Consider the following 25,584-nt stretch of genomic DNA (forward strand, 5'->3'; position numbering starts at 1 on the left):
CAATCCAAATTAGTTTTGATTTGAAAAGATATCTGAGAGTGGATTTGAAGAACAGGGCAATGATGGAAATGGAGGTTTCAAGAAACTACATGTGATGATGTGACATGTAAGGGTTGGATTGTTTTGCCCTCTCACCTACCACAGCATGGTCTTTCTTTTTCTTACCTTGGTAACCGAGTCATTGACATTCATGGCGGTATGCTCAGTTTGCCTGACTTTGAGAGCTGATATAAGCGATGCACTCCAGTGACTGACTCCTCTACAATGCCTTTTATTAGTTTGAATGTTTCTGGGCATTTCTTAAGCATAAGGTGAGTGGCATCACCACCATCATCTAAAATCTGAAAAAAAACCAAGGAAAAATGAAGATGTGATAAAGTCATCTTTACTAATTTATTTTTGAAAATGCTATTTTTACAGTTTGTTTCATTAAACTTCTGTATCCAAAGTAAAAAAACCCCAGAAATTGTAAATAAATAAGATTAGATAGCAGATAGTGCCTCTTTATACAGGATGCATGTGTTTTTGAATTAGTCTACTGCAAAAGGGTAGAAAGTAAATAATGTAACAAATACTGTGTTTTATTTGCAACTGATATTTTTAGATCTTTTTTGAATCTGTCTGCTGTGTCTGCTCCGACAGAAAACACACTGATAAGCAAACACTACACTTTTTATTGTATTAAAGTGGTTGGATTACTTTCAAGCGAGAAATATTTACCTGCTTGAAAATTTCAGGATCAATAAGAATTTGTGACTTTTTTGCGTACACGTACAGGCCTCCAAGGATTTGAATTAATACATGAAAATTGTGAATTGTGTAGCAAAAATAATGCTCTCTACAGTATTGTTAAACACAGGGCAAAATTTGATTACTTATAATTATAAGCTATTAGCACAACAACTGAATCATATTATCATCATCATCTTTACAAAACGTCCATCCACTGTAGTGAACGACTTTGTAGTCGTATGGACAGAGCCAACTGATGATGATGATTTACAATGTTGTGAAATGTAATCATAGTAATGATCTAAACTGTCCGGTTGCCTTGGCAATATGTTGTGCCATTCCAAAAAGATAATTAGACAAACATTTCCCTCACGGGAGTTTGTATTATATTTCTGTAGATGCAATCCCTGTATTATATTGACAGACAAGACAACACTGCATTGACACAGACATGTACATATGCATGATACTACAGTCAGCATTATAAATAAAGTAGCGATTCATGAATCATGACCTTATAGCCAAAGTGAGGGTCAATTTCGAAAATGAAGGTGACCATAATGACCGCAAGGATGTTTTCTTTAATTTGAGATATCAGTGACGACAAATGATGCAGAAGTACATGTAATCAAATTATGAAACTTAAAATGGATGGAAGGTACAGATTCAGTAGTTGCATCCCTATTGGTTTATACACATCATGTATGTCATGCATGCACATGACAATATTCAATCATTCAATCATGGTGAGTGCCATGTATAATAGGGCTTGCCATGGTAAACATTGATGAAAAGTGAAACATGTCAACTTTTGAATATGTACCTTCTTGTTTCATAAGTCAGATATTTCTGCATCATTTGCCGTCACTGATATCTCAAATTAAAGAAACCATCCTTGCGGTCATTATGGTCACCTTGGTTTTCAAAATCGACCTTCACTTTGGCTATAAGGTCATGATTCATTAACTACTACCTTATTTATTGCGCTGAATGCATATAGCATGCAGCATTGAAGCAAATGCACAAACTACATTATGCACAACGACAAGGAACAATGACCTTTAACTTGGACCTAAAACCAAAGAATCAATGTTAAACCATGGACCTGCTTGAAGCCTTACACTCCCAAGACCTGATCCTATACCAGCAAATGACACACAGGCTTATGCACATGCATGTTATGTTGTTTACAATATGCTGGTGAGGGGAATGAACTGAGTATGTCAACAGTTGCTGGGAATCCACTGTTATGTCAAGTGTATTCTGGTCAACATCCTAGGTTGCGGGCATTTACCAAAAAACACTACCCTCAAATACACTCAGTAAATCACTCGATCACAAAGCCACAAAATATTAAAACTAAAAGCCCATAAAAATATATCCATAATCAGAACAGTAAAACTCAGAAATATTTATATCCTGCATTTACACCTCATAAATATTCATGAGCTTATCATGCCGATTCATTGGTCAATCAAGAACTACAAGAACTATTTCCCAGTGCAATTTCCTCAGAGCCTCATGCCCATAGGCAAAGTATGGTGTAATAAAACAAATACTACATGGTTTATATTGGAGAAATAGGGCAACTATTTTCCCCTTGATTCTGCCCCGTAGCCAGCACCTCAGGGAAAATAATTTGCCCTATTTCCTCTCAAACCATGTATTATTTGTAAGCTACTACATGTATCTACATGGATAAGGTGGACATAGTATCTTCAATCTGTAATTGATTTTATTGGCCTTAAAAGACCTTAAGCTTTGGCAGGCTTAAACTGGATGATGATCCCTTACCAAGTGCCTTAAAAGTATATCACCTGTATTATATTGATTAGTCTACATGTCACAGTATCCTTTTTGGTAGTGCCTTCCTACCTTGCCCTAGATAAATGTGTAAATATATATCTTTGGACCTAAAATGACCCAAATCTATTCCACAACTTGCCAACTGTTAAGTCTCAATGAATGGGATATATATTAGTCTGAATCACACATCTTTAGTTTGTGACTATGAGATAAGAAGTAAGTCACATGTGATCTGGTTTACTTCTTCTGTAGAAGAAAGCTATTTCCCATTTACCGGGGTGAATCATACAGTGCTCAGAGTCTCTGTTCTATCTCCCACAATGCCAGGGCATGATCTATGAACAACCAGGCAGTAACCTCATCAGAGCTCGCTGCAAAAGCGAGATGGATAATTATTGACAGATGACATCAGATGCAAACTAGTCTTTTTATCTCTGTCTTTCATTATAAAACTTACCATATTTGGTTGCCAGCCATCTGCTAGTATGCACCTTTCAATACACCACCAGAAGTCTTCCTCACTTTCACCTCTCCATGCAAAGATGGCAAAGCCTGCTTCCGCTAATGCTGCAGCTACCTCATTCTGTGTGGAATAGATATTACATGCCGCCCATCGCACATTGGCCCCAAGACATGATAGTGTCTCTATTAGCACCTAGTAATAAAAGCATAAAGAATACGGGTACATACAATGAATAACAAGATAATATAACACTTGTTTAGTTAACACTTTTCTATGAAAACCTGTGCATGTGACAAGATACACATTACACTATTTGAGGTAAATGACCACTCACACAGAAGACGCCAAGGTATACATTAATTGGTAAATGTCGGCACGCTTTGGGGTACATAACATTGCTTCCCCTTTTCTCCCAATTCAATGTTGATGGATGCTGTATTAATATTGGGTCATGCAGTCTTCCAACAATGAGTAAATAGGAATAGGGAGAGAGTAAGTGTTTGTATTTTACATCACAAATACTTGTAGTGATCCTTGTATAATAGCTTTATAGCCATATTGTACCATTTGCTGAGCAGGATGCCCTCAATATTTTTCTAGATTCTGTTTTTTACACAATTGTAATGTACTTTATAAAACTATTATACCCTGCAAAAATCAAGTGATGTAGTTTTGTCAAAATCTGAGATTTTGAATAAAGCGCAGGAACTGTCATTTAATCATTACGATAGGAATATTAGTCAAACACATACACAAAGTTCATAACACAGAAGGTACATGGCGTGCAGGACAGTCATACACACATCAAAAGACCATGCCGTAGCACATCGGATGGAGTAACACGCATTGGCGACATTAGGCGCTGGTAGTAAATTCCAATTTTCTTTGCTTTACCTCAATTGTTCAGCTCAAAATTAAAAGGGGATATATCTGACAGTAAAAGCTAGCATTTTATGGCAAAGAAATACTAATATTTTTTTTTTTTTTGAAATGGTACAATATGGCTTTAAATCAGTAACAGGATGGTGCACAGTACATTTATCAATACTTTGAATGAATGGGATCCAATTATTTTCCATTTAGCACCAAAATAGTTATTGTAGCCATGATGCAATCAGCTGGGTACAAGTTGCCAGTGTTCTATGGTTGAAAAGTTAACAGGTGAATTCTACAAACTGAGTGAGAGGTCCAAAATTACAATTTGATGAATAATTTTGTTCATTCCTTGATAAGGCTAATGAAAGTTGACTCCCAGTTTCCCGTTACCCGACTCCGGTCAGAAAAAAATGCCGATCAAATATTTCATTATTTTCCATTATTTCATTATTTCATATTTGTCAAGTTTTTAAGAAAAAAAGGATAGTTTTAATGTCATCTTTTACGTCCGACACGTATTTTAAGCACTTTTACGCCGACCCTGACCGGCCGAATAGTCTTTGCAAACGCTGGGTTAAACTACGTGGTAAAATGGCGATATCGTGAGGGCGCATTTACTGGAGACTAGCAATTCCCTGCATCTAAGTTTCTCCTACCACTAAATGGATAGACCGAACACAAAGAGAGGCAGCCAAGTTCAAGGGAACCAGCGTATGAACAAATATGAAAGCATTTCTACCATGCACTATGTAGCGCCTATATATAGACAACATCAAAATAAATAAAATAAATAAAATTTGAAGTCAAATTTATTCTGCTTTTCTTACAAATATATGTATTTAATAAAATAATCTTATAAATAAAATGATTTATTTGTCAATTTCTTGCATGGTTGTTTTATTATTAACACGTGCACCCTGTGATGATTTTTACCAGCAACCTCCATGTGAACGTTCGAATTGTCAAATTTAGTTTATTTCTGCTTTCAATTTTGTTTATTTGTTCATTTTGACTTTTACTTTCCCTACTGGTGTTTTTGATAAATATGTTCATTTCTGTGAAGGTGGAGGAGGAGGGCAAGGTCCGACTGCCGTGGACAATTATTACAACCGACATTGGTCAATCATTTAATGTTTTATTTGCCGGACTGTCGCCGTCTGATCTCGAGATAGTGAGATGCAGTGTTGGGGAAAGCAAGTTGTCACAGACACAGTCCTCCAGGTTCTCCAAAGACTATCATGGACTTCTGGTGCTTTCATATGTTGCACAACCTATAGGTTAATTTGAAGATTCCAAAGAAGATGTGCTAAATTAAAATTTGTTTTGAAGACTAAGTTGGAAAAATATTTGAGTGAAGCATGGTCATTTAATACTATACTTTATTTTATTTGGGCCTCAAAACATAGCATTCCGTAATTAACTTTGCACCGATAATGAAAGTTTGAAAATAATGAATAATGAATAATGAAACAGTCACCTACCCAGTCATGAAAAACTATGTAACGGGAAACTGGGGATCAACTTTCATTAGCCTAAACAATTTGCAACCAACAGGTATGTTTAAGTGATGTCTGTTTTAACTTAACCAGGTAAGCCATGTGTCTTTAAATAATAATATCATTTTGATTTTGATCAGTGTAACTCAAGTAAAACGGGGTTTCCCCTTTTTATGTGCAAGTATAAATCTTACTGGCTAGCCAGACTTCCACTGAAGGCTGTGTCTCCATTTAAAGAAATATATTATATTAACCTATTTCTTCTATACTGACAAGAAGCTATGGAGTGAGTTGAGCAGTATATTAGTTTGACCATAGCTTAGAGGATATGACTTAGCAACTACACTCTCTGTATGACCTTATCAACTGTCAAAACAGAGCAACTGAGTCATTTTGCTTCAAGTAACACTATTATGAGCATAAACACAACTTACACAATTCCTTGTCATCTTTTTGAAATGTAGGAAATCATGTGTGTATTTAAACTTTTTAAAAAAGTGAAAAGTGAGTCAGAATATCATCTTATTCATCTATGTACAAATGCACGAAGGACACAGATCCCAGGGAAGGTCTATCTCATGGATGATACAGACTGCAAAAGAATAAAGGTACATGTACCAGTTACTTTCACCCCATCCTAAACAAAGACAGATATGTCACAATTAGAATCAGCAGCCAACAGCTGCATCTTTTAGCTCAGATTTTATAAGACCTCATCGCTGAACTCGGTCAAGAAATAAAGACACAGTGATCCAAAATCCCAAGGAAGATCCATTGGATTCCCTATTGATTTGTACATTAAGCCTACTCAAACAAGAGAACTTTTGATTTTGGTTCTTCCTTTGATTTTCCATCACTGTTTCTTCAAAACTGGGGCAATTTCCTGAATATTTTGAGGAAATTTTCACACAAAAAAATGGGCACTTATTCAAGAAGGCCAAATTTTGGTGGCACATCTATAACCATTTGGACCTCTAGATCCTAAATCTTTATGCTGTTGCTGGTTTAAACAAGTCTTATTTGCATAACCTAATCAACCTGCCATAAATTTGACCAGATTGGACCAGTGGATGGGGTTTACAACTTGCCTGCCAACATTTCAACTAACGTGGATTGGATAAAAAACACCTATTTTGCTAAATGCCTGATCAAATTATGTTTCTAAATGAGTGTCATCTTTCTCGGGCAAGTAATCATCTGATGTATTTATAACTCTCCTTTGCCTATTGGCAAGTGTCAATTGTCAATTCAATTGTTACTAGACTCAATCATGCAACAGCTGGGCATTCTCAGCCTGATACTTTTAATTTACTGATTAATTAGAAACACTTTTAAAATGCAATAACAGGATAAGAAATAATTAAGGAGGCACACAGGATCACTAATTATCCATTATTATTCACCTTATAACTCGAAAACTATTTATGTAAAGTATATAAAAGTATACATTTTTTGAAAGGAAATGAGCTCATAAATCCATTTAAAATGTCAGTTTTGGGTCAAAAAGTACAATTTTTGGTCCGCCATAAAAAAATTATTTGAAAATCAAAAACGGTAAAACATGAATTTTATTAATTTAGACAAATAAATCTAGAAAGTGTTTTTTATTTTTTCAAATTTTGCTTAGTTTTTAAAATATAGGCAAAAAATCAGTAAAATCGTTTGACCCGTGTTCAAATTTTTGAATCATGGGTGATAAAAAAAGTTCTAGGCCCTAATTTAAAAAAATGAAAAAACACTATCTAGATTTTGGCCATATCTAAACGTTCGACTTAAAAACTTACCTCAGTGATGCTTCATTTAGACGCTATGGCGGACCAAAAACGGTTAAAAGTGGTCAAAAGTGAACTTGCCGAAAATCACGATTTAGACAAATACAGCGGATTTTAGGTCCATTTTTGAAGATTATTCCATAAATATATAATCCGGTGACTTGTGACGTTTGGTCAAGTAAGAACATGAGAAGGGGCGTCCAACTGCAGCAGATTGGCATTTTTTTGGTGATTTAGAAGGTAAAATATACAATATGACAAAATTATCCGTGCACATTCGGCAGATGTTTATCCACATGGAGCAGCCATTTTATTTACTGCAGTCTTGTTTCCATGGTGCAGCAGAGCATCCGGCAAGACCACGGCGTCGCATTGGCGTTTGAGGAGCGACAGGGCGCGCGGACAGACAGACAGGTTACGCGAATAAATTGCACAGTGCATGGTCGTGTTGCTGCGAACGAAACCATGATTAGGCCTATTTAAGCACAATTTTGTCCAGTTCCATATAAAAAAAGATCATGCTCTGTATTAAAATTTGCGGACATCAGAACATTAAAAGTAGCATAGAATAACTGACAAGCAATTATTTTAGCAGATAATCAGGAAGTTTTATGAAATGAAGAATAAATTGAGACATAATTATGATAATTGCGATTTCTGTTTTGTCCTAATACTCCTAATTTTGCTTTAAAAATGTAATGTTTTTAATTTATCGTTTTTGGTGTTTTCTTTTTCTTTTTTTTGGTGTTGACAAAATATTGCATTTTTATGTTCATTGTCCTTTTCTGAACCGCAAACACGATGTTGTAGTTTCTCGTTGCTTTTTCTTTTTAGTTGGTGCTTGAGAGGCACCACAGCGGCCCGTCCGCGCCAAAGATAGGCATTTTAACGCCCGTTATAGCTAGGTCTACACCACAGGGGAATCCCAAGTAAAATTTTAAAAGATTCTGATGTGTCATTACTCAATATTCCGTTTTTGTTATTGTAATTGTTTGTTGTTATCATATTTTATTTTTAACTTTTTACGGAATATCAAACACGTACAAAAGTCATATAGGCCTATTATAGGCCTAAAGCCACAATAAAGTTGTAAAATATTTTGTACCGCATAAAAAGTGAATAAAATACAACAACAAAAATAAAAAAAAGTGTGTCTGTTGTTGTTTTCAATCAAATAAACGTGTAAAAAGTGGGGTAAAAGTTGTAATATGTCTTGAATAAACTTGTAAAACGGACAAAAAGTAGGCCTATATAAAGTTAAACGGGTAAAACACGGAGAGGTCACAAGAAAACTGAAAAACACGGAAATTGACATAGCCTAACAAAACCGAATTTCAAAAGTAGAAAACGGAACACTTACAATGTATGGCTTTAAATTAGATTGTGGTTTATGCAGTAGGTCTACCGTATATATTATACCGTAGGCATCATGCTATAAAGAGCGTTTTAAAACACTGCATGAAAACATTAACGAAAAATGCTTTAAAGCAGTATGCAGAAAACATTATAAACGTGAAAGTTGAAAGCCAGACAAACATTGCAAATAAAAAGGCATTCGGTCAAAACATTCGCAAAAAGTGTTGTAAAACCAAAAGCTTTTATCGCAATCATGGCATATGGTAGACCTAATAGGCCTACTAATGGAAATGTAGTTAAAATGGGTTATGAAAAAAGCACGAATTTGCGTTTTCGTTTATATTTCTGGTTTGAAATTATTAGTTAGCATTAAAACATTCATGAAAATGCTTTCATAAACGCGTGCTCGCTATGCCGATTTCAAATATAGACATTTTTGACATAGAGTTGTAGGCCTATGCCTAGATGGTCGATATGATGTATTGAAATGTCAACGCTTTTTGACATTATGTTAATGGTCATGAAATGAATGAATGAATGAATGAATGAATGAAATAAAACAAATTTTAAACATAAAAAAATAAGCCTAATGATGTACTATACGGGCTAAGTCTAGACTACTAGCAAAATATTTAGGGCCTACGCTTTCTATCGTATCCACCAGATTGCGCCATCATTACAGGGCGGCTTTTGGGTAACTACTTCTTACAGATAAATTTCATCTTTTCAAGTTCAGAATGAAACTTGAAAACAAACAAAAAATACACTATTATGTTCATATAAAAAAGACTAACTTATACCACTATAATACCAGCGTTTTTTGGCGAAATTTATCGAGTAGGCCTACTGATTCTGGGACGGGGACGATGGTGGTCTGTCGGCCCGCAGTTTCGCAATGCAATGGTGCAAGCTTTACATACCTTGGAAGACATCAATACGATAAAATACGGTAGTGATCGCGATTGGCGACTCCAGCGCCTCAATCAGCAATCACCTCGCCCATCCAGTTTACCATGTGTGCGTGTCTTTGCTAGCTGTACGCCGCAGTACGCGCGTTACGAGAACGCGATCTATTGCGGGAAAACAATGATTTATTTGCTTTTGCATTTTGACGAATTTTTAATGAAAAAGGGTCTTTAAAATAGCTTTTCTTATGGTTCAAATGTTAAGATTTCTTAAAAATCTATTAATGACAAGATAAAATACGGTTTGAAGATGACATTAGTGATGAAAACTCAATTTTGGCCATGTAACAATTCAGTGATCCTGTGTGCATCCTTAAGACAAAGCATTTAATAATATTAGGATTAACTGATATCATAAATGACTCACACCTGAATTCAATGTGTACACTTCAGGATTTTTACTTTGACTCTAAAGCATCTGCTTTTCACTAATCTTCACATAATCTACCCCCCTTTGAATTTTGCACCAACTATACTAGCAAACAGTTCAAAACACCACCACATGCAAAATTTGAGGGACAATTGTTGTAGGTTCAAACCCTGTCAGGGCCGATGTGTTGTCCTTGGGCAAGATGCTAGAGTAGAATCACTCCACCAAGGTGTAAAATGGGGAGCTGTTAGGGAGTAGTTGTACAAGCACTGTTATTGTTAAAAGCCAAATGGGGCGAGATATCCTAATGGAAGCAGAGTAAATGAAAGTGTTTGATATCAGTTAAATGGATCTAAAGCACATTATATAAATGCCTACAATTATTTATTTAATCAGAGGAAATTAAATTGGAATTCAACTGATGAGCTAAACCTTACTGAAATATATCATTCTTTCTTCAAAATTCACAACATATTAAACCAAAGGGGTTGACAATTGACAACATATGCTTCCCTCCCTCCCCCACACTCTTAACGAAAGACAACTTCCTCACTCACTCCCACTCACTGACTGTCCTAGCTACTACTCAACCTCGTAAGTCAAAACTTACTTGCTGAAAAACAACTTCAAATGAAGTTCCAAGGTTTGTCTTGATTTAGATATTATTATATATCATCTTCAAATTTGATTCCCTTTGGCTAAATGATTCACTGCCTTCATGAAAGGTCAGTGTTTGTGTCATTTTTGCCAAGCACCATTGCATTTAGCAAATTAGCAGAATCAAGTGTGACATGTCCAGTCCAAATGTTCTAAGTTATCATTTTGCTGTTGAGTCATATGCAACAATTGCAATTTTTTGCCAATGTTTTGGACAGCCTTTTCAACTGATATAACCTTGAAAAAGATCCATGATATAAGGCATTTTCCCGTCTTCTTTCCATTTACTTTTATTTTCAAATCTATAATCTACTTTTGATCTTTGAGTGAGCAATCAACAAGTGGTAAAGTAAGATTATACAATTCTGACTTGGAACTACTGTATCAACCATTCCTAAATCTCAAGGAAGTTTATCAAAAATAATCAATATGTTCCCATGACAATTCTGGTCCACCCAGCAATAACATACACATAAACAATCTGCAGTGCGTGCAAGAGTTCAAGCTTTATTTCATTGCATTTAATTTGTTTGTACCTGTAACATTTACTGTTTCGGCAGAAAATTTGTATTCTTCAATGAGACAGATTCACAAACATAGTTTCTCTGCCTCTCAAATTCTTTGTCCAAACAAAGTGGCACTGTTGCCAAAACCAAATAGCAGCAACTTGGCTGCAGCAACAGTTCTTATGTAGTACGAAATTATATTATGCCTGTAATGCACCAAATTAAAACAAAATTAAAATGGTTGCATTTTATCATTAAACTGCTTAGAATCACCCAATTTGGAGGAAAAGTAAGGTAGCTGATTCTGTCAGCAGCAATTATCATCATTAATTGCTATTCCAGAGTGCAACATCCTTTTATGTTTTCTGGTACTCTGACATGCAAATGTTCTCTTTATTACAAAAATTACCCATTTATGAAGGCTGCCACAGCTTGATGGTTGCCCAAGTAGCCCAATTTCAGACCCAATCAGGGATTCTTCAGCAGTAGGCAGTGGCTAAGTAGCCCAATTTGGTGGCAAAACTGGGGTGTCAATAACACTGCCAAGTCAAGCGCTACTTACCGCAGCTTGTGCAGTGATGTGGGTACATCCAATAATCTTGGCTCCCTTGAGTGGTTTCTCGGCCTCCGCTCGCTTACGAAGTAGCATCAAGCCTGGCATCTCTGAAAGTTAAAATTACAAGATGAAAAATATTAAGTTTACGTGCAAGATTTTGTGTTCCTTAAGAATGCTTTAATAGCAATCAGATTTTCTGTCTTTTTTCACCATGTCCTTACTCTACAATGCATTTTTTTTCATTGATATATTTTATTTGTTGTCGGGACAATTCTGTTTAATTTAAATTTTAAATATCATAAATGGAAAAACAAGACAATAAGACACTTCAAAGTAATAAATGAATTCTATGAAATTTAAATTTACATTGCCAAGAAAATGGTATTTTAAAAGCTAATGGGGGCAGAAAAACACTGTTACACCCACCTGTTATGCATGTCCCAATTTAGGGTTAACAGCCATTATAGAAACAATGACTTTCCATTCAAATCAACATTTTATTTACAATGTCTCCTTAGGATTTCACATGCTATTTACACAGCATGTTTATTGGGAAAAGAGTTGTAATTCTTTTTTGTGTGATATCTTATAAAAATAAAAAACACAGAAATATTAAAAAAAAAAAAAAAAAAAAAGAGTGGAAACAACAACAACCAAGAAATTTAGTTTTCTACAATTCTCGCTATTCACAATAAGGGCACCGCCAGCGGTTTATGATGTAATCGTGATGTATCATGGGAAAAGGTCGACATCCAAGTCCATGCTGAATACGAATATTACCATGCTATTACATAGGAACACGTGACAATATTTTTTAGTTTGTCAAAATAGGTGTTACACACGAATCAATACTCAATAATACTTAATAATGTGATTTGAAATGTGCACAATTATTTTTTCTCTATCGATTTGCGTGTAATACCGTTATATTGACAAACTAAAAATATTGTCACGTGTTCCTATGTAATAGCATGGTAATATTCAGATTATGCTGCGACTTGATGTCGACCTTTTCCCATGATACATCACGATTATATCGCAACCGCTGGCGGCGCTTTATTGTGAATAGCGAGAATTAAAAAGACATACTATAACTGTTGAAATCTAAGTACTATTGATTCAATGATTTTTTTCCTAATGTTTTTCCCCAGCAATATGCAGATGCACCATTTTTTACCCCTCAACATTTATATACACTGGCTGCTCTGGGTAACGATCATCTGAGACGAATATAACTATATTCGTCTCAGTTCATCATATCAAACCATAAAACTAATAATACTAATTTGTTCAGAAATATGCGCAAAAAGCTTATTCCCAAAATTTCAGTTGATTCCGATTTTGCATTTGTGAGTTATGCATGATTATTTATTACACTGCTGCATATGCCACTGTGTTGAATTACGTTCTGGTATACCAGAATGTAATTCAAATTTTGCAGTGGTTTTGCTAAATGAATCAATCTGCAAGAATTTTTTTGTACATAAACGTTATATAGCCAGAGGATTCCAGTGGAATAACTAGATGGACCACGGTTCCAGGCATAAAAATCTCTTTTTTTTTTTAGGAAAGTGGGGGGGATGAGGCTGTGGATCACAAAATACCCCTTTAATAATCACACAGATCTTAATATGCTCATCTTCAAGGACATCGCTCATTAAGTCAAATATTAGTTAATCTATGACGGTTGAATGGAGGCTATTAAACTTCTAAGCCCCCGGATATGAAACCATTTTGGTGCATAATGAATGTGTAAATTATTCATGTCACAATGTTATTATTGAATATGGATGAAAAACGACTAATTTAGTTTGAATGCATCACATACATGTTAAAAGTGTATATGATTTTCTGTTCTTTGGAATGTTTCCTTATGGCATCAAGTGGCAGACATACTGTTAACAGGATCATTTTTCACTAATTCATCTTTTTCACCCACTTCTTCATGTTCTTTTAAGCTTGTCTGAAATTACAAGCTTATAAAATTTGTTTCTTTTGCATGTCGGTCTTGAAATAGCAGAATTAAAACAAGTGAAAATGTTATAGATGTATAGAGCGAAAACCAGATTGCATGAAAATATCAACAATATGATAAACTTTAATATCACTTCCTGCCTGCAGTTCCTTCATAAGTAATACATAAGAACAACATCCATGACCTCCAATATCAGTGTCAACATCTTTCAGCTCTGTTAACAGTACTGCTAGCAATAGAAATCAACCAAACTGCAAGTTGAAGCTTGATATATGTACTGATATATTAGGATACAATGGGAATCAACATGGGTCTGAGTTTTCATCCTCATCATGCAATTCAAAATGAGTTTCCTAACACCCACACAGGAGCCATCAGTTTGAGGGCAATCAAATATGTATGAAATCATCTCCGCTTAAAAGATGCAAAGCTGACAATCTTCTTTGCTTTGTTTATTTTGAATACTCAGAGATGAAAGTTACATATAGAGTAAGAAGTAAATACACACAAGGTCAACAGCATTGCAAGTCACAAATAATACATTGGATACTGTACCGGGATTTGATAGCTTCTGGTGATTTGGTAATATATTGACTTAGTTTGAAGAATACTTTTCTACAAAACTGACATGGACTCCATATATACAGAGCATTAAGGTTGGTCTGAACCCTGGAATTATGAAAACCTTCGGGCTTCATAACTGCTAAATTATTAGTCTAAAGAATATAAAAGTACATACATTTTTAGAATGGAAATGACTTGATGAATTCATCTGTGAGGTCCAATTTGGGCCAAAATGCTCATTTTTGGAGAAAATCCAAAAAAACAGGGTTTTTGGCCCAAATTTTTTCGTGCAACGTAACAAAAAAATTGTTTGGCCCAAAAAATTTTTTTATTAATTTTTAAAAACTAGATAAAAATATCTAGGGACCGTTTTTTCATTTTTTTGAATTTTGACCAACTTAACCAAAAATATTTGAAATTTGGGCGAAAATCAGGCTTTTTTATGATTTTTTTGAAAAAATTTTTTTACCATTTTTGGTGCAAATTTCTCAAAGTTGGTCAAAATTCAAAAATATGAAGAATGTCATTCGATATCAAATAATTTTGATTTTTGAAATTACAATTTAATACATATTTTATGGCAAATCATTAAAATTGATATTTTGATATTTAACAGTACTTGAAGTAAACTTTATAAATCTGATGATTTATACTTAAAGTGTATGTAGGTGGGATGAAAAACCCGACGATCAATGGAAAATTTTGACCTTTTCAGATTAAAGATATGGATTTTTTTTCCCAAAACACCCAAAAAAAAATTAGGTCTTTTTGGGAAAAAATCCATATCTTCAATATGAAAGGTCAAAATTTTCAATTGACCGTCGGCTTTTCCTCCCTGCTACATACACTTTAAGAATATATCATTAGATTTATATAATTTACTTCGAGGACTGTTATATATCAAAAATTTGAAAAATATCAATTTTTTATAATTTGTCATAAAATTTGTATTATATTGTGATTTTTAAAAATGAAAATTATTTGATATCAGAAAGACATGCTTCAGATTCAGAATGCAATTCGATAGGTCTGAGGTGCTCTCATGTCCCACAAATACTGTCGAAACGCAATAAACGCTCATTTTGGATCCCTTAAGTCAGTTTCATTTGTGTATAAATAGGGTTGCTTCATTTTGAACACAACTTCAGAACTTGTTATCTAATGAAGACCTGCGTCAAGATTTTTTTAATTTAAATTCTATTTCAAATCGCGATTTTGAGGTTTAAACAAACACAGAATTAGAAGTTGAGTTGATAGTAGTTATTGAAGAATCAAGTGGGAATAATAGTTGATCTAATTCACTTTTGCCTTGAAGTCAACATGCGTTCTCCGCTCTCTGCTTAGTGTAAACATCCAGTCAAAAAATCATTTATGTTAATCCTTAGTCGCAAGTTGAACTGAAATTAATTGAACCATCCAAGAAAGAGAGGAGAAAATAATTCTTACTCGTAAATATCAAAGTTGACTGCCAGTGCACACACAAACCTGAGTTTTGTGTAAAATGATGATATTTAGATAAGAATTATGTGAATGTGCATATATAAGAAGGGTGGTTTGTGATGCTTGTTACGGATGCTTCACTGTTGATAGTGTGCTATGCTTCATTGACATTCTAATGAGTGATTGAGTAAATTTGATTTAGACATAACATAAAATCGCTCCAGGATGTCGACATTTGCTGTAAAATCCAACGTTAAAAATATTTGTATTGGAATATTATGCGTCTTGTGCTGCAGCTGAAAGGGTATTCTTGATTTTTTTTACGATCAGAAAACAAAACAAAAAAACAATTTTCAAAGCTAGCAGATAATCATCCAAAATTACAAAGGAATATTGAAAAGATACGCATATCTGTATAATACATTTTTCTTCTAATTTGTTGTGTCATTGTTTTTGTTTGGTCACTATTTCCTCTATTTCCATATGTATAAATCAGGGACGTACAATCGTATATCCCACGCTAAAATGTCAGTCATGTGCTAACCTGTAGTATTTCAAACAAAAAGCATATTCTCTCAGGACATAAACATAGATGAGGGAGAAAGTTCATGATGCAGGATGTATGGGGCTTGCATGATAAGTAACATCCCATCGGTCAATATCGTCTAGAACTGCTCAGAACTCATGACTTTGTCCAATCAATTACCTAGCGACACGGAGGTGAATACAGTCAAGAACCTTAGAAAAGAGACATCTATTATTTACTGCAGCTGGTGAGGATGTTGTTTAACGTGGGAATTATAACACTGCCTACGCTATTAATGGGAGGAAGAGCACTTGCATTATGCTGGATACAATGAAGGCCATACATGTGCTTACTTCTTTTTTTGCATTAGGGGCTGCACAATAATTATGAGCTGGGGAGGGGGTGTACAATGGGGGGAAATAAGCCAAAATGGGGAGACACAACATTTTTGGCACAAGTTTATGGGACAACTTTTAAATACAACACTCTAAAACATTGTAAAAAGGCTTAGAAAAACAGTACAGAAACATTCAAATATGCAAAATTCACTACACTTGTAAGGTACACCATTTTAGGTTTGCAAATTAGATTCCATTAAAAAAAATTGGCATATGCAAGGAGAGGGCAAAAGATTTTTTGGCAGTCCAAGAGGGGCAAGCAATTTTTGGCACAAACCATTTGGACATTTTACCCCCTGGGGCACTCACAATTATTGCACAGTCTCTTATGGTTTCAGACAAAAAGATTACTTGCAAGGCTATGTTGTGCCCGAGTACCACCAAACTCAGCTTGCAAGAATCAAAGGATTCCTGTATAATAATCTTGTGTGTGACATTTGTGAAAGATTTCCAGGAGATTTTGTGCTTCTTACTGTAAATGTTGTCAGATGTCATGATCTTATGTAATTGCCCTTTTAAAGTAGCCCTTTAAGATAATGTGTGTGGGTGTGTTTATCTGTGTCTGTGGTGTGCAGGTTTAAGCACAAGGCTTATTTACTGTGTCATGTTTAATGTATAATTGTACAAATCAACTGACATGCTAATCCAACAGGCCAAAGGAGGCAATTATGAAAATTAAGTTATTATCATGTGAATCATTAACTTGCACATAACAGTAACCATGTGCGCGAATATAGCTGAAAGCTTTACATCACTTGTGTAATTGTTAAAAAATTATGAGTTTTGCAGTGAAATTTTCCTATGTATTTTCTGGGGTTTTTTTGCTCTTCATTTTTGACCTTATCTCAAAATCAAAATTGGTTAGAGATGATCGAAATACATATCATTTCTCTGATCAGGGTTTCTTTTCTAAAAAGCCTTATGCAGTAAGGCAAAATTACTTATTTGTGTGTATAATAAATATTTTGTGAACCCTAATTGCAATTTTGTGACATTTTTATTCATTTGAAACAATAACACTTTACAGTGTTCCTTTTGCTGCATCACCTTTTTTAAGTATTTCAAATGTCATTTGGCAAATCAATCCAGGCCAAATGAACACCATCTTCCTGCAATTCTTACCGTTTGGGAACATCCATGCAAATATCCGCAAGAAATCACACCCAGCCAGTTAGTAATAAAAGCCCGAAATACTTTTAAAAACAATAGCTATATATTTCTGACGATTCTGTCCATCAAACTCTTGCACAGCCTGTGCGTGACTGGTTAGTATCGTTTAACTAGGGTGGTTCCTTCATTAGGTACGCAATACTAACCAATCACAGGGTGTAGGGCATTTGATTGACAGGATCGGCAGACACAAACTAGTTTCTTTATTTTTGGGCTTTTATTATAGCACAGTTCCTCAAACTGAACATATTTGTACAATGACCTCTGAAGGTGTTTACGAACAAAAACTCATATCACAACTTAAAGAGGTCAAATATGACTTGTTGAATGAACTGTGTTATTAGCATGAGACTTGTTAAGTGTCTGCTCACCTTGCTCAGCAATTTCTATCTCCCTCCTACCAAATGCCGCCTGGTTGATGTTGCGCACACAGAAATCCTTGAATCCTTTGGAGCTTTCCTGAGGGAGGGATAGGAAAGAAATTGAGAGAATGATAATAAGATGGTTATTATGTGTGCATCATTCTATTGTAACTTTACACCAAAAGGTAAAGGTCTTGCATTTAAAGGGAGCTAGGCCAGCAGAGAGCACATAACTTCAATATTTGAAGACTTCAGATGCAAAAACTGACACCCATTTTGTTCTTAATTTGAGATATATCTCTGTTCAAATATCAAGAAAATAATGTCAAAATATGTGCTACTTTTGATCAAAATTTTACCTGGAAGTTAAGTAGGTAGGGCATCTAAATATTAGGATATTTAAACAAAGATGAAATATTAGGATGATAGCCATTAACATCAGAAATTTGAACTTGAACAAAATCTTATAATTTAAAAGAACTTTAACTCTTGAAGGCTAGCTACCTCCATCTCGAAAGACACCTCTAATTTTTTGTTTGTATCTATTTCCTCGTCTTTTTCAGCTGATTCTTCATATTCCTCCAGTGGTAAATACTCGCATCAAATTGATATCTTCTTGACCTTTGACCTGATAATAGATTCATAGACTCCTGGATATTTCTACTTTCCCCACATTTGTTGAGTTTTCTTGGCTCATTGCACGCCGCCGCATCCTCATGATAAAACTAGACATGTTTGATCTTAATTGATTGATTCAGCAAAATGTTCACCAGCTTTCTACATGCAGTCCACTTTTTTATTTGTAGTATTCAGTAACTAGTACAATCCCTTTTGGATGTCTTCTTAATCTGTGGTGCCAGTTATGTCCGTCTGGTCTGTCTTTTTCATAATGTGTTGTATCCAGTTGTATTCCTCTGGTTTGTCATAAATCCTATGAAAAGCAAGGTTGAAGTGTACAGGCTAACTATGCTGTGCACCTTATCAGCAAGGCTCAAGACAAAGCAAGAATCATGAAGCGTTCTGCCACAACACCAAGTGAACTCCCCATCTGTAGAGGAATTTAGAATAGACTGTTCAACAGCTAATGTCTTTTTATGTCCACAATATTTACATCATGGCTTTCTCTTCCATTCTGTCTTCCTGTTCTCCTCCATCATTTTGTTGCGATAGTATCAGATTTGTGGTACAAAGTCTACTCTTATATGTTTCATGAAGCCATTCACTTCTGCATACACTATTTGTGCTCTCCCAGCATGTACCTCAACTTAATCCAGTTAGGTTGAATTACAGAAATTATAGAATGTTTAAATATGAATCTATAAGTCAGTTCCCAGGGCAAAAGGTCAAGAAGGCCACAATATGATCATAGATCATAGGCCTATGTATTAAGGCAGTCTCACTGAAATCTACTATTTGACAATAGCCTGCTTGGATTTGAAAAAGGTTTAAAGATTCACCTTTAATTTGAAGCCATACTGCTATACAGATGAGGTGGAGGTTCTCACCAAGACTTTCACAGAGGCAGAGGCACTACCTGAGATGGGATCTGAAGCAGGCTTTATAGTATTACTATACTAGCATCATGAATTCCAACATTTTCAATTTATTTATTCCATATCTCACCAATGGACCTTTTTTTGTTTCAAATCTCTCACAGAATGAACCATAGTTTGAATAACTTTACATACCTATCCCTGACACTTCCGATTTTGAGATTCCAAATTTCACAAAGTAAACACACTATACAACTTTTCAAAAAACAAAAAGAAATGCAATATTTATATTAAAAAATAAAAACAAAGTGCTATCACTCTGACCAGATGCATGCAGCAATTATTTTCAAATCACAAACAATTTCCAGGTCACACAAATAAACCGTAACAGAACTTTGCATTGAATAATTTTTAACCTTCCTAAGTCAATTGTGAGTTACACAATTTGATGAAGTGGAAAGCAACAAACATCATACCCATTTCATATTTTGAAGCAATTTTACTGCACATTTTATTCTAGAAAAAAAAGGAAATTGCTTTTATATTTTGCTGAACAGATAGCAAGCTTGTGTGCGGGTGGCTTCCCATTGTGCCCTTTTGCATCTCTCTGCTGTTTTTCCATGCCAAGTTGTTTTTTGTTTTTTTTGCTTTATAATTATGTGTATTTGATTTGATTTCTTTCATAATATTTGTTTATTGTCTCTTGTATAATGCAATTCGGCCGTTTGGCCGCGATGTTGTGCAGGTTAATAAAATCATATCATATCATATCATAACATTTACCACTATATCTGTGCATTTCTATTTGGGGAAGCAATTTTTTGTCTGCAAATGCTACAATTTCCCAGGAAATTTCCCAGGAATATTTGTGTTTTGTGGAATATTTGACCATAAATATTGATAAAAAAATAATACATTCTGTATATCTACTCTTGCATTTTAAATACCTCTAGTCACATAATTTGTTCCGATTTCTCTTTTATATTATTTTGACAATTTCACAAGATATTTTAAAAATGTGATTTACATTAATTTGATCTAATAACAATTAATGCAGCCCACTTGTTTGAACCATTGGCGTTAATCAGGGAAGCAGCCCATATTCAATGCAATCAAGGTGGATCATTGAGTCAAGAAGAATCCCATTGCTAAATCCCTGTTATTATGGGATTCCTTCAGTGTTTTGATTAAGATTTGCACACCGCGGTCCATGACATATCAACTGCTGCCTTAAAAGGACAGTCAGTGTTTTGCTGATATTTTAAACCACAAAAAGGATACAAACCATGTGAAATTTTCCCCCTCTATAAACCCCTGATCTAAACAGGAGCATCTGGCACTACACATTTAATCAAATTGGCAGAAAGGCTACAGTCTGAAGCTTACACAAAGCAGCTATGCGCATACATTATTGCACTGACGTTGTAACTTGGTAGTCTCCCAACCCAACCATGCTTTGCAAAACCTATACACGATAAACATGTATTGGAGTCTAGCATTATATTCCCTCATGTTAACATAGTATCCAGCAAACTCTATTGGGATAGCTTGGCGCATAGATTTTAACATACGAACAAGACTTATCACAAACATCTAATTGGTTTCGCGTTATAAAAGAATCTTCCATTTCAGTTTGAAAGATGATGTCAATTTAGAGGATAATGACCTAGATGATCATTTGTACGCTTTTGTATGAAACAGTTTCAAAAAAGATTCATTCCAAGAAATATGACATCCAAACTTAAGATAATCTGATTAAATCTGTTTCTGTCTGGGGGAAAGCGATTCGGCTAATTCCAGATTTTGAATTAAATATTCACGGTTGTTGACCCAACCTTTTTGCTTGTATGCAATATTTATACCTCTGCAATGCAGACTCTTCATGATTATCCAAGCTGGGATGACGGATGGAAGACACGCCACAATCAATGCTTCGATTGAGCCCTAAGGCTTGTGTTATTGGCTGATTTCATAGACTGTATTGATCAGAGTTTGTAAGTAAATCTAATTTGAAAACGAGGATACTTTTAATATCCAAAGCAGAGTTGTTGATGCAATTTGTGCCTATATTATTTTCTTCTTTTGGTGTGCATTCATGCAGGTGATTGAGGAAAATTTAGTCCAAAAAGAAGAGGATGTAGCATTGCCCTCCCAAGGGGGAGATTGGGAGTTTGGATTCCCCCTCCCCGTATCATTATCAATCAGCCATTTATATGAAAACCTGCATATAAAGAGGTACAAATGTAGGTATGGGATACACCTGTTAATATTACAGAAATTAATGTACTCAATTTTGTTCTGCAATTCCAAACTTAGGGTTGGTATGCAACTTCATTTGCATAATAAACACTTTTTTTATCAATTTCCAAAATTCGGACTGGTCGTAGATTTTGCCTTATTAAACTCTTTGAGAAATGAGAAATATTTCTTTAAAAAGATTTTTTGAAACATTATAACTTGCAACATACCAAACACTTGATGATGTCCTATAAACAAAAGAGCTTTCATAACTAAAGTACTTTCATTAGGAGGCTGACCCCCTCTCTCTACTTCTAACATAAGATTTAAATGTTGAAAATTACAACCAGAAAGATCAACATTGACAGATGTTAACTTTCTTTTTACAAACGTAATCATACAATCTGACCCCTCCCCATGAAAGGCCTTTACTTTATAGGACATCATCGAACCTTTGGTTTGTTCCTTAAACATGTTAGTTTGATATTAAATAGGCCTAGTTAACCAAAATAACATAATTTGACTAAAAGTCCCAAACAGTGAAACAACTTGCATGTCTTGCAGTTAAGTAAGACAATCAAACATAATGTAGCATGCCAAATACAAACCTTAGATTATAAACCTCAATGTGGCTAATACATCATTATGTGAACTCAATTTTAACAAAATCATGTTGATCATTATTAAACTGAGAATTTTGTAATTGTGCAGTTAGTTATAATATGAAAGTATTGTTGCCAAACAGGCTGTGGTGCGATATACCTGAACTAAACGGAAAGACTGTGCATCTGTGATACAGGATGACTTCTCCTCATCCCAGATAGGCTATTTGAAAATAAACAAAATGAAATGATTTGTTTAACCCTAACATAACACTATAAAATCTTACAAAATCTTACAAGGAAAACCACTGCGCATGCATGCATTCCACGTGATGGCATTGCGCAATCACCCCAAGTCATTTATGGGCACCAAGTCGCTGGCCGGGCAAGCGACTCCCCCGTGGCATGAGGTCGGTGATCGTGTGTGTGGCACCCGAGGGGTCCCGGGGTCAATTCCCGGGGGTGCCAAGTGAAATCTTTCTTCATCTTCGTTCCTTCTCTGCCTTCCGATAGCAAAAAAGCATGTTCTTTGTTAGGGTTAATAGTCCAATTATTATGTAAGATCATTGGTCTTTACAGAAAGTGACACTGACCATAGTGGCTTGAAACATTACAAACCACTTGCAGTTGAATAATCAGCCCAGGCCCTTAGTTTAGTGCACTGATATAAATGCATTTTCCTTCGATTTGTTGCCACTCAATCTCAATTTGGCTCATTTTGCTTGATCTCAACACAAATATCCTATCTTCCAGTACATTGGTCACACCTCTTGACAATAATTATGATGGGTTTATAAAATCCCCTCCTCAAGATGAAGTACGCTCATGGTTTTATTGCTGTTACAGCTAGTTCTCAATAAAGACTATCGCCTCATTCCAAATCATTGGTTAAAAGCAAGAAAGTCATAGGTGCATAATAACAGTATAGCACTTGCAACCTCAACCTTTTGTATTCAACGGTTGAAATGTATCAAAAGGAGAGCATAATTGACTTACTCCATCTACACGTATCAGAAAATACTGCACTAAATATATTGAATTTAAAAAAACTGCTTTGCTAGATAAAACTTAGCTCAATCCTAATCCTTTAGTTTGATTTACCTGTTACTAAATGTAAATTCCATGTTCAATTTGGCTTAAATTAGTGAAAAGGGGCAAAAAAAACCCAACAGATTTTGCATGTTTTGTTATAATTACAGTAATCACAAAATCATGCATAGTAATACTAGACTAAAATTGGTATAGAGAACATCTTTGCTAAAAATCACAATACCTATAAATTTTTAGGAAAGGTGTTCCATGTTCTCCTTTCTACCAATTATAGCTTAGTATTCTATTATGCATGATTTTGTGATAAATGTAATTGTAATAAAACATGCAAAATCATGTTTTTACCGAAATAATTAATTAGGCTTTGTAAAATCTTTGTGGTTTGATTGGACAAAACACCATGAAATGCATAAATTTAGCATTTTTTCAAAAATTTTATTGCATAGAATTTTCACTTTCATTCCCAGTTCTAGCAAAACAGAATAATATTTTTGTGACATCATGAGTATAATACTGCCAATTAAATGTGATTATCTTTCTCTGTCAATACCCTGGAGATTGTCTGTGAACCTCATTCAAGTTCTCTATCCTCTATACCATGCTATCCCTATAAACTATTTAATTACATATTATGAATTTATGTAAGGCTTCTAACCCCTTCTCACCAGTGTACTGTACTATAAAACACACAAGTATATATAGATGGCAAATATAACAAATCTGAAGCAATTCTATGTACTATTCAATATGGTCAATTAGGGGCTGTGCAGGATTTATGTGTACCCCGGGGGGGTGAATTCTCAAAATGGTCTGCCAAATATTGCTTGCCCCCCCCCCAGCCATGCTAAAAAATCTCCCCCCCCCTTGACATGTCAAAAACCTTTCCCCACTTTTGATGTGTCCATAAATCTTTGCCCCTCCTTTACACATGCAAGATTTTGGGGAAGCCAAATTAAAACCTTAATTTGTCTGATCATACAATGCGGGCACAGCGAACTTGATATTTTGCAAATTTAAATGTGTTCCTAACATTTTCTACAACTTTTTAGGGCGTATTATAGAAACAGTGCCTAAAACACCTCTGCCAAAACTCGCTTTGCCCCACCCCCACCCCATTTTTGACATGCCAAAATTTGCTCCCCCCCCTGTTTTGGCCTGGAAAAAACATTTACCCCCCTAATTAACCACCCTGGTACACATAATTATTGCACCACCCCATTATAGCCTCATCCCCTACCACTTCCTTTTTGAGGTTTCTTCAATCAGATTTGTGTTTTTTGAAATTCAGTTATCTTTTAAAAAATATGTCTATGACATAGAGATGCTTTCTATAGCCTTGCTAATACAAAAAATACTTTTGGAAGGTTTTGAGGTCATTAGAGGGGACTTACCTCTCAAAACAACAAAATATAAAAGGCCTCCTTCTTTTTCCAGGCATATATTGTAAATGGAACAGCTGAAGGTATGGGTTTTTACACCTATTCTGCGATAAAAAATAAAAAGCTCCCTCCCCCCTCCTTTTTTTCGAAAACCTGGCAGTGAAACACATTTTTTTTAACTTGGCCTTACTGATACATGTGGCTGTACAAACATGTATAATTGTAAGACCAATCTATTGAACTATTTTTGTAGAGGATGCCTGCCTTTCTTCTCTTTAAAAACAAACCAACCTCATTTACATTTGTAAGAGGCATGCTTGTAGACAGAATTCTAGGGTATTGGGGTTTTATAAGAACCATGTCCAGACATTAAATAGAACATTTAGTCACTGACATTGTATTTGAGTTTCTTCCTTAAGTTGTTCAAAATGTTAATAAATATTATAGTTTACATGCTTCAATGAATTAATATAATTTTTCTATTCAAATTGAATTGTTTAATGGTTTCAATTAATTTTTCATTTCATCTTGCATAAACAGTGCATTCTATCCCCTCCTGGGACATAATGTTGCCATGGTTACATAATGATGGAAGCCCTTTCAGCAATAATGCAAAGTTTATTACAAGACAAACAGTTCATTTACCTTTTTGAAGACAATTGAAATTCTTTATTTTCTCTGCTACTTTGTTTTCTTTGGCTACTCACATGGCTCACATAACGAAAGGGCATTGACTTCTGGTGATCCAAACAATGGGAAGATTCCAACAAAGCATTTTAAGAATATGGGGATGGGGACTGTCAAAGTGTTTAGATCACAAAGTTTCAAATTA

The 25,584-nt window shown here is 34.9% G+C and overlaps 1 protein-coding gene across 1 annotated transcript in view; it reads right to left on the reverse strand.

Annotated features, from left to right (window-relative positions):
- The window catches only part of LOC140149042 (S-adenosylhomocysteine hydrolase-like protein 1), a 77,924-nt gene that overhangs the window by 7,486 nt on the left and 44,854 nt on the right, over positions 1-25,584 (reverse strand). Inside the window, 6 exon segments of the mRNA XM_072171194.1 lie at positions 166-194; positions 197-341; positions 2,996-3,193; positions 11,562-11,662; positions 18,000-18,087; positions 22,484-22,546. Of these exon segments, the coding sequence (XP_072027295.1) occupies positions 166-194; positions 197-341; positions 2,996-3,193; positions 11,562-11,662; positions 18,000-18,087; positions 22,484-22,546 (624 nt within the window).

The sequence above is a fragment of the Amphiura filiformis genome, chromosome 3 (genome assembly GCF_039555335.1).
Source record: "Amphiura filiformis chromosome 3, Afil_fr2py, whole genome shotgun sequence".
Taxonomy (NCBI): Eukaryota; Metazoa; Echinodermata; class Ophiuroidea; order Amphilepidida; family Amphiuridae; genus Amphiura; species Amphiura filiformis.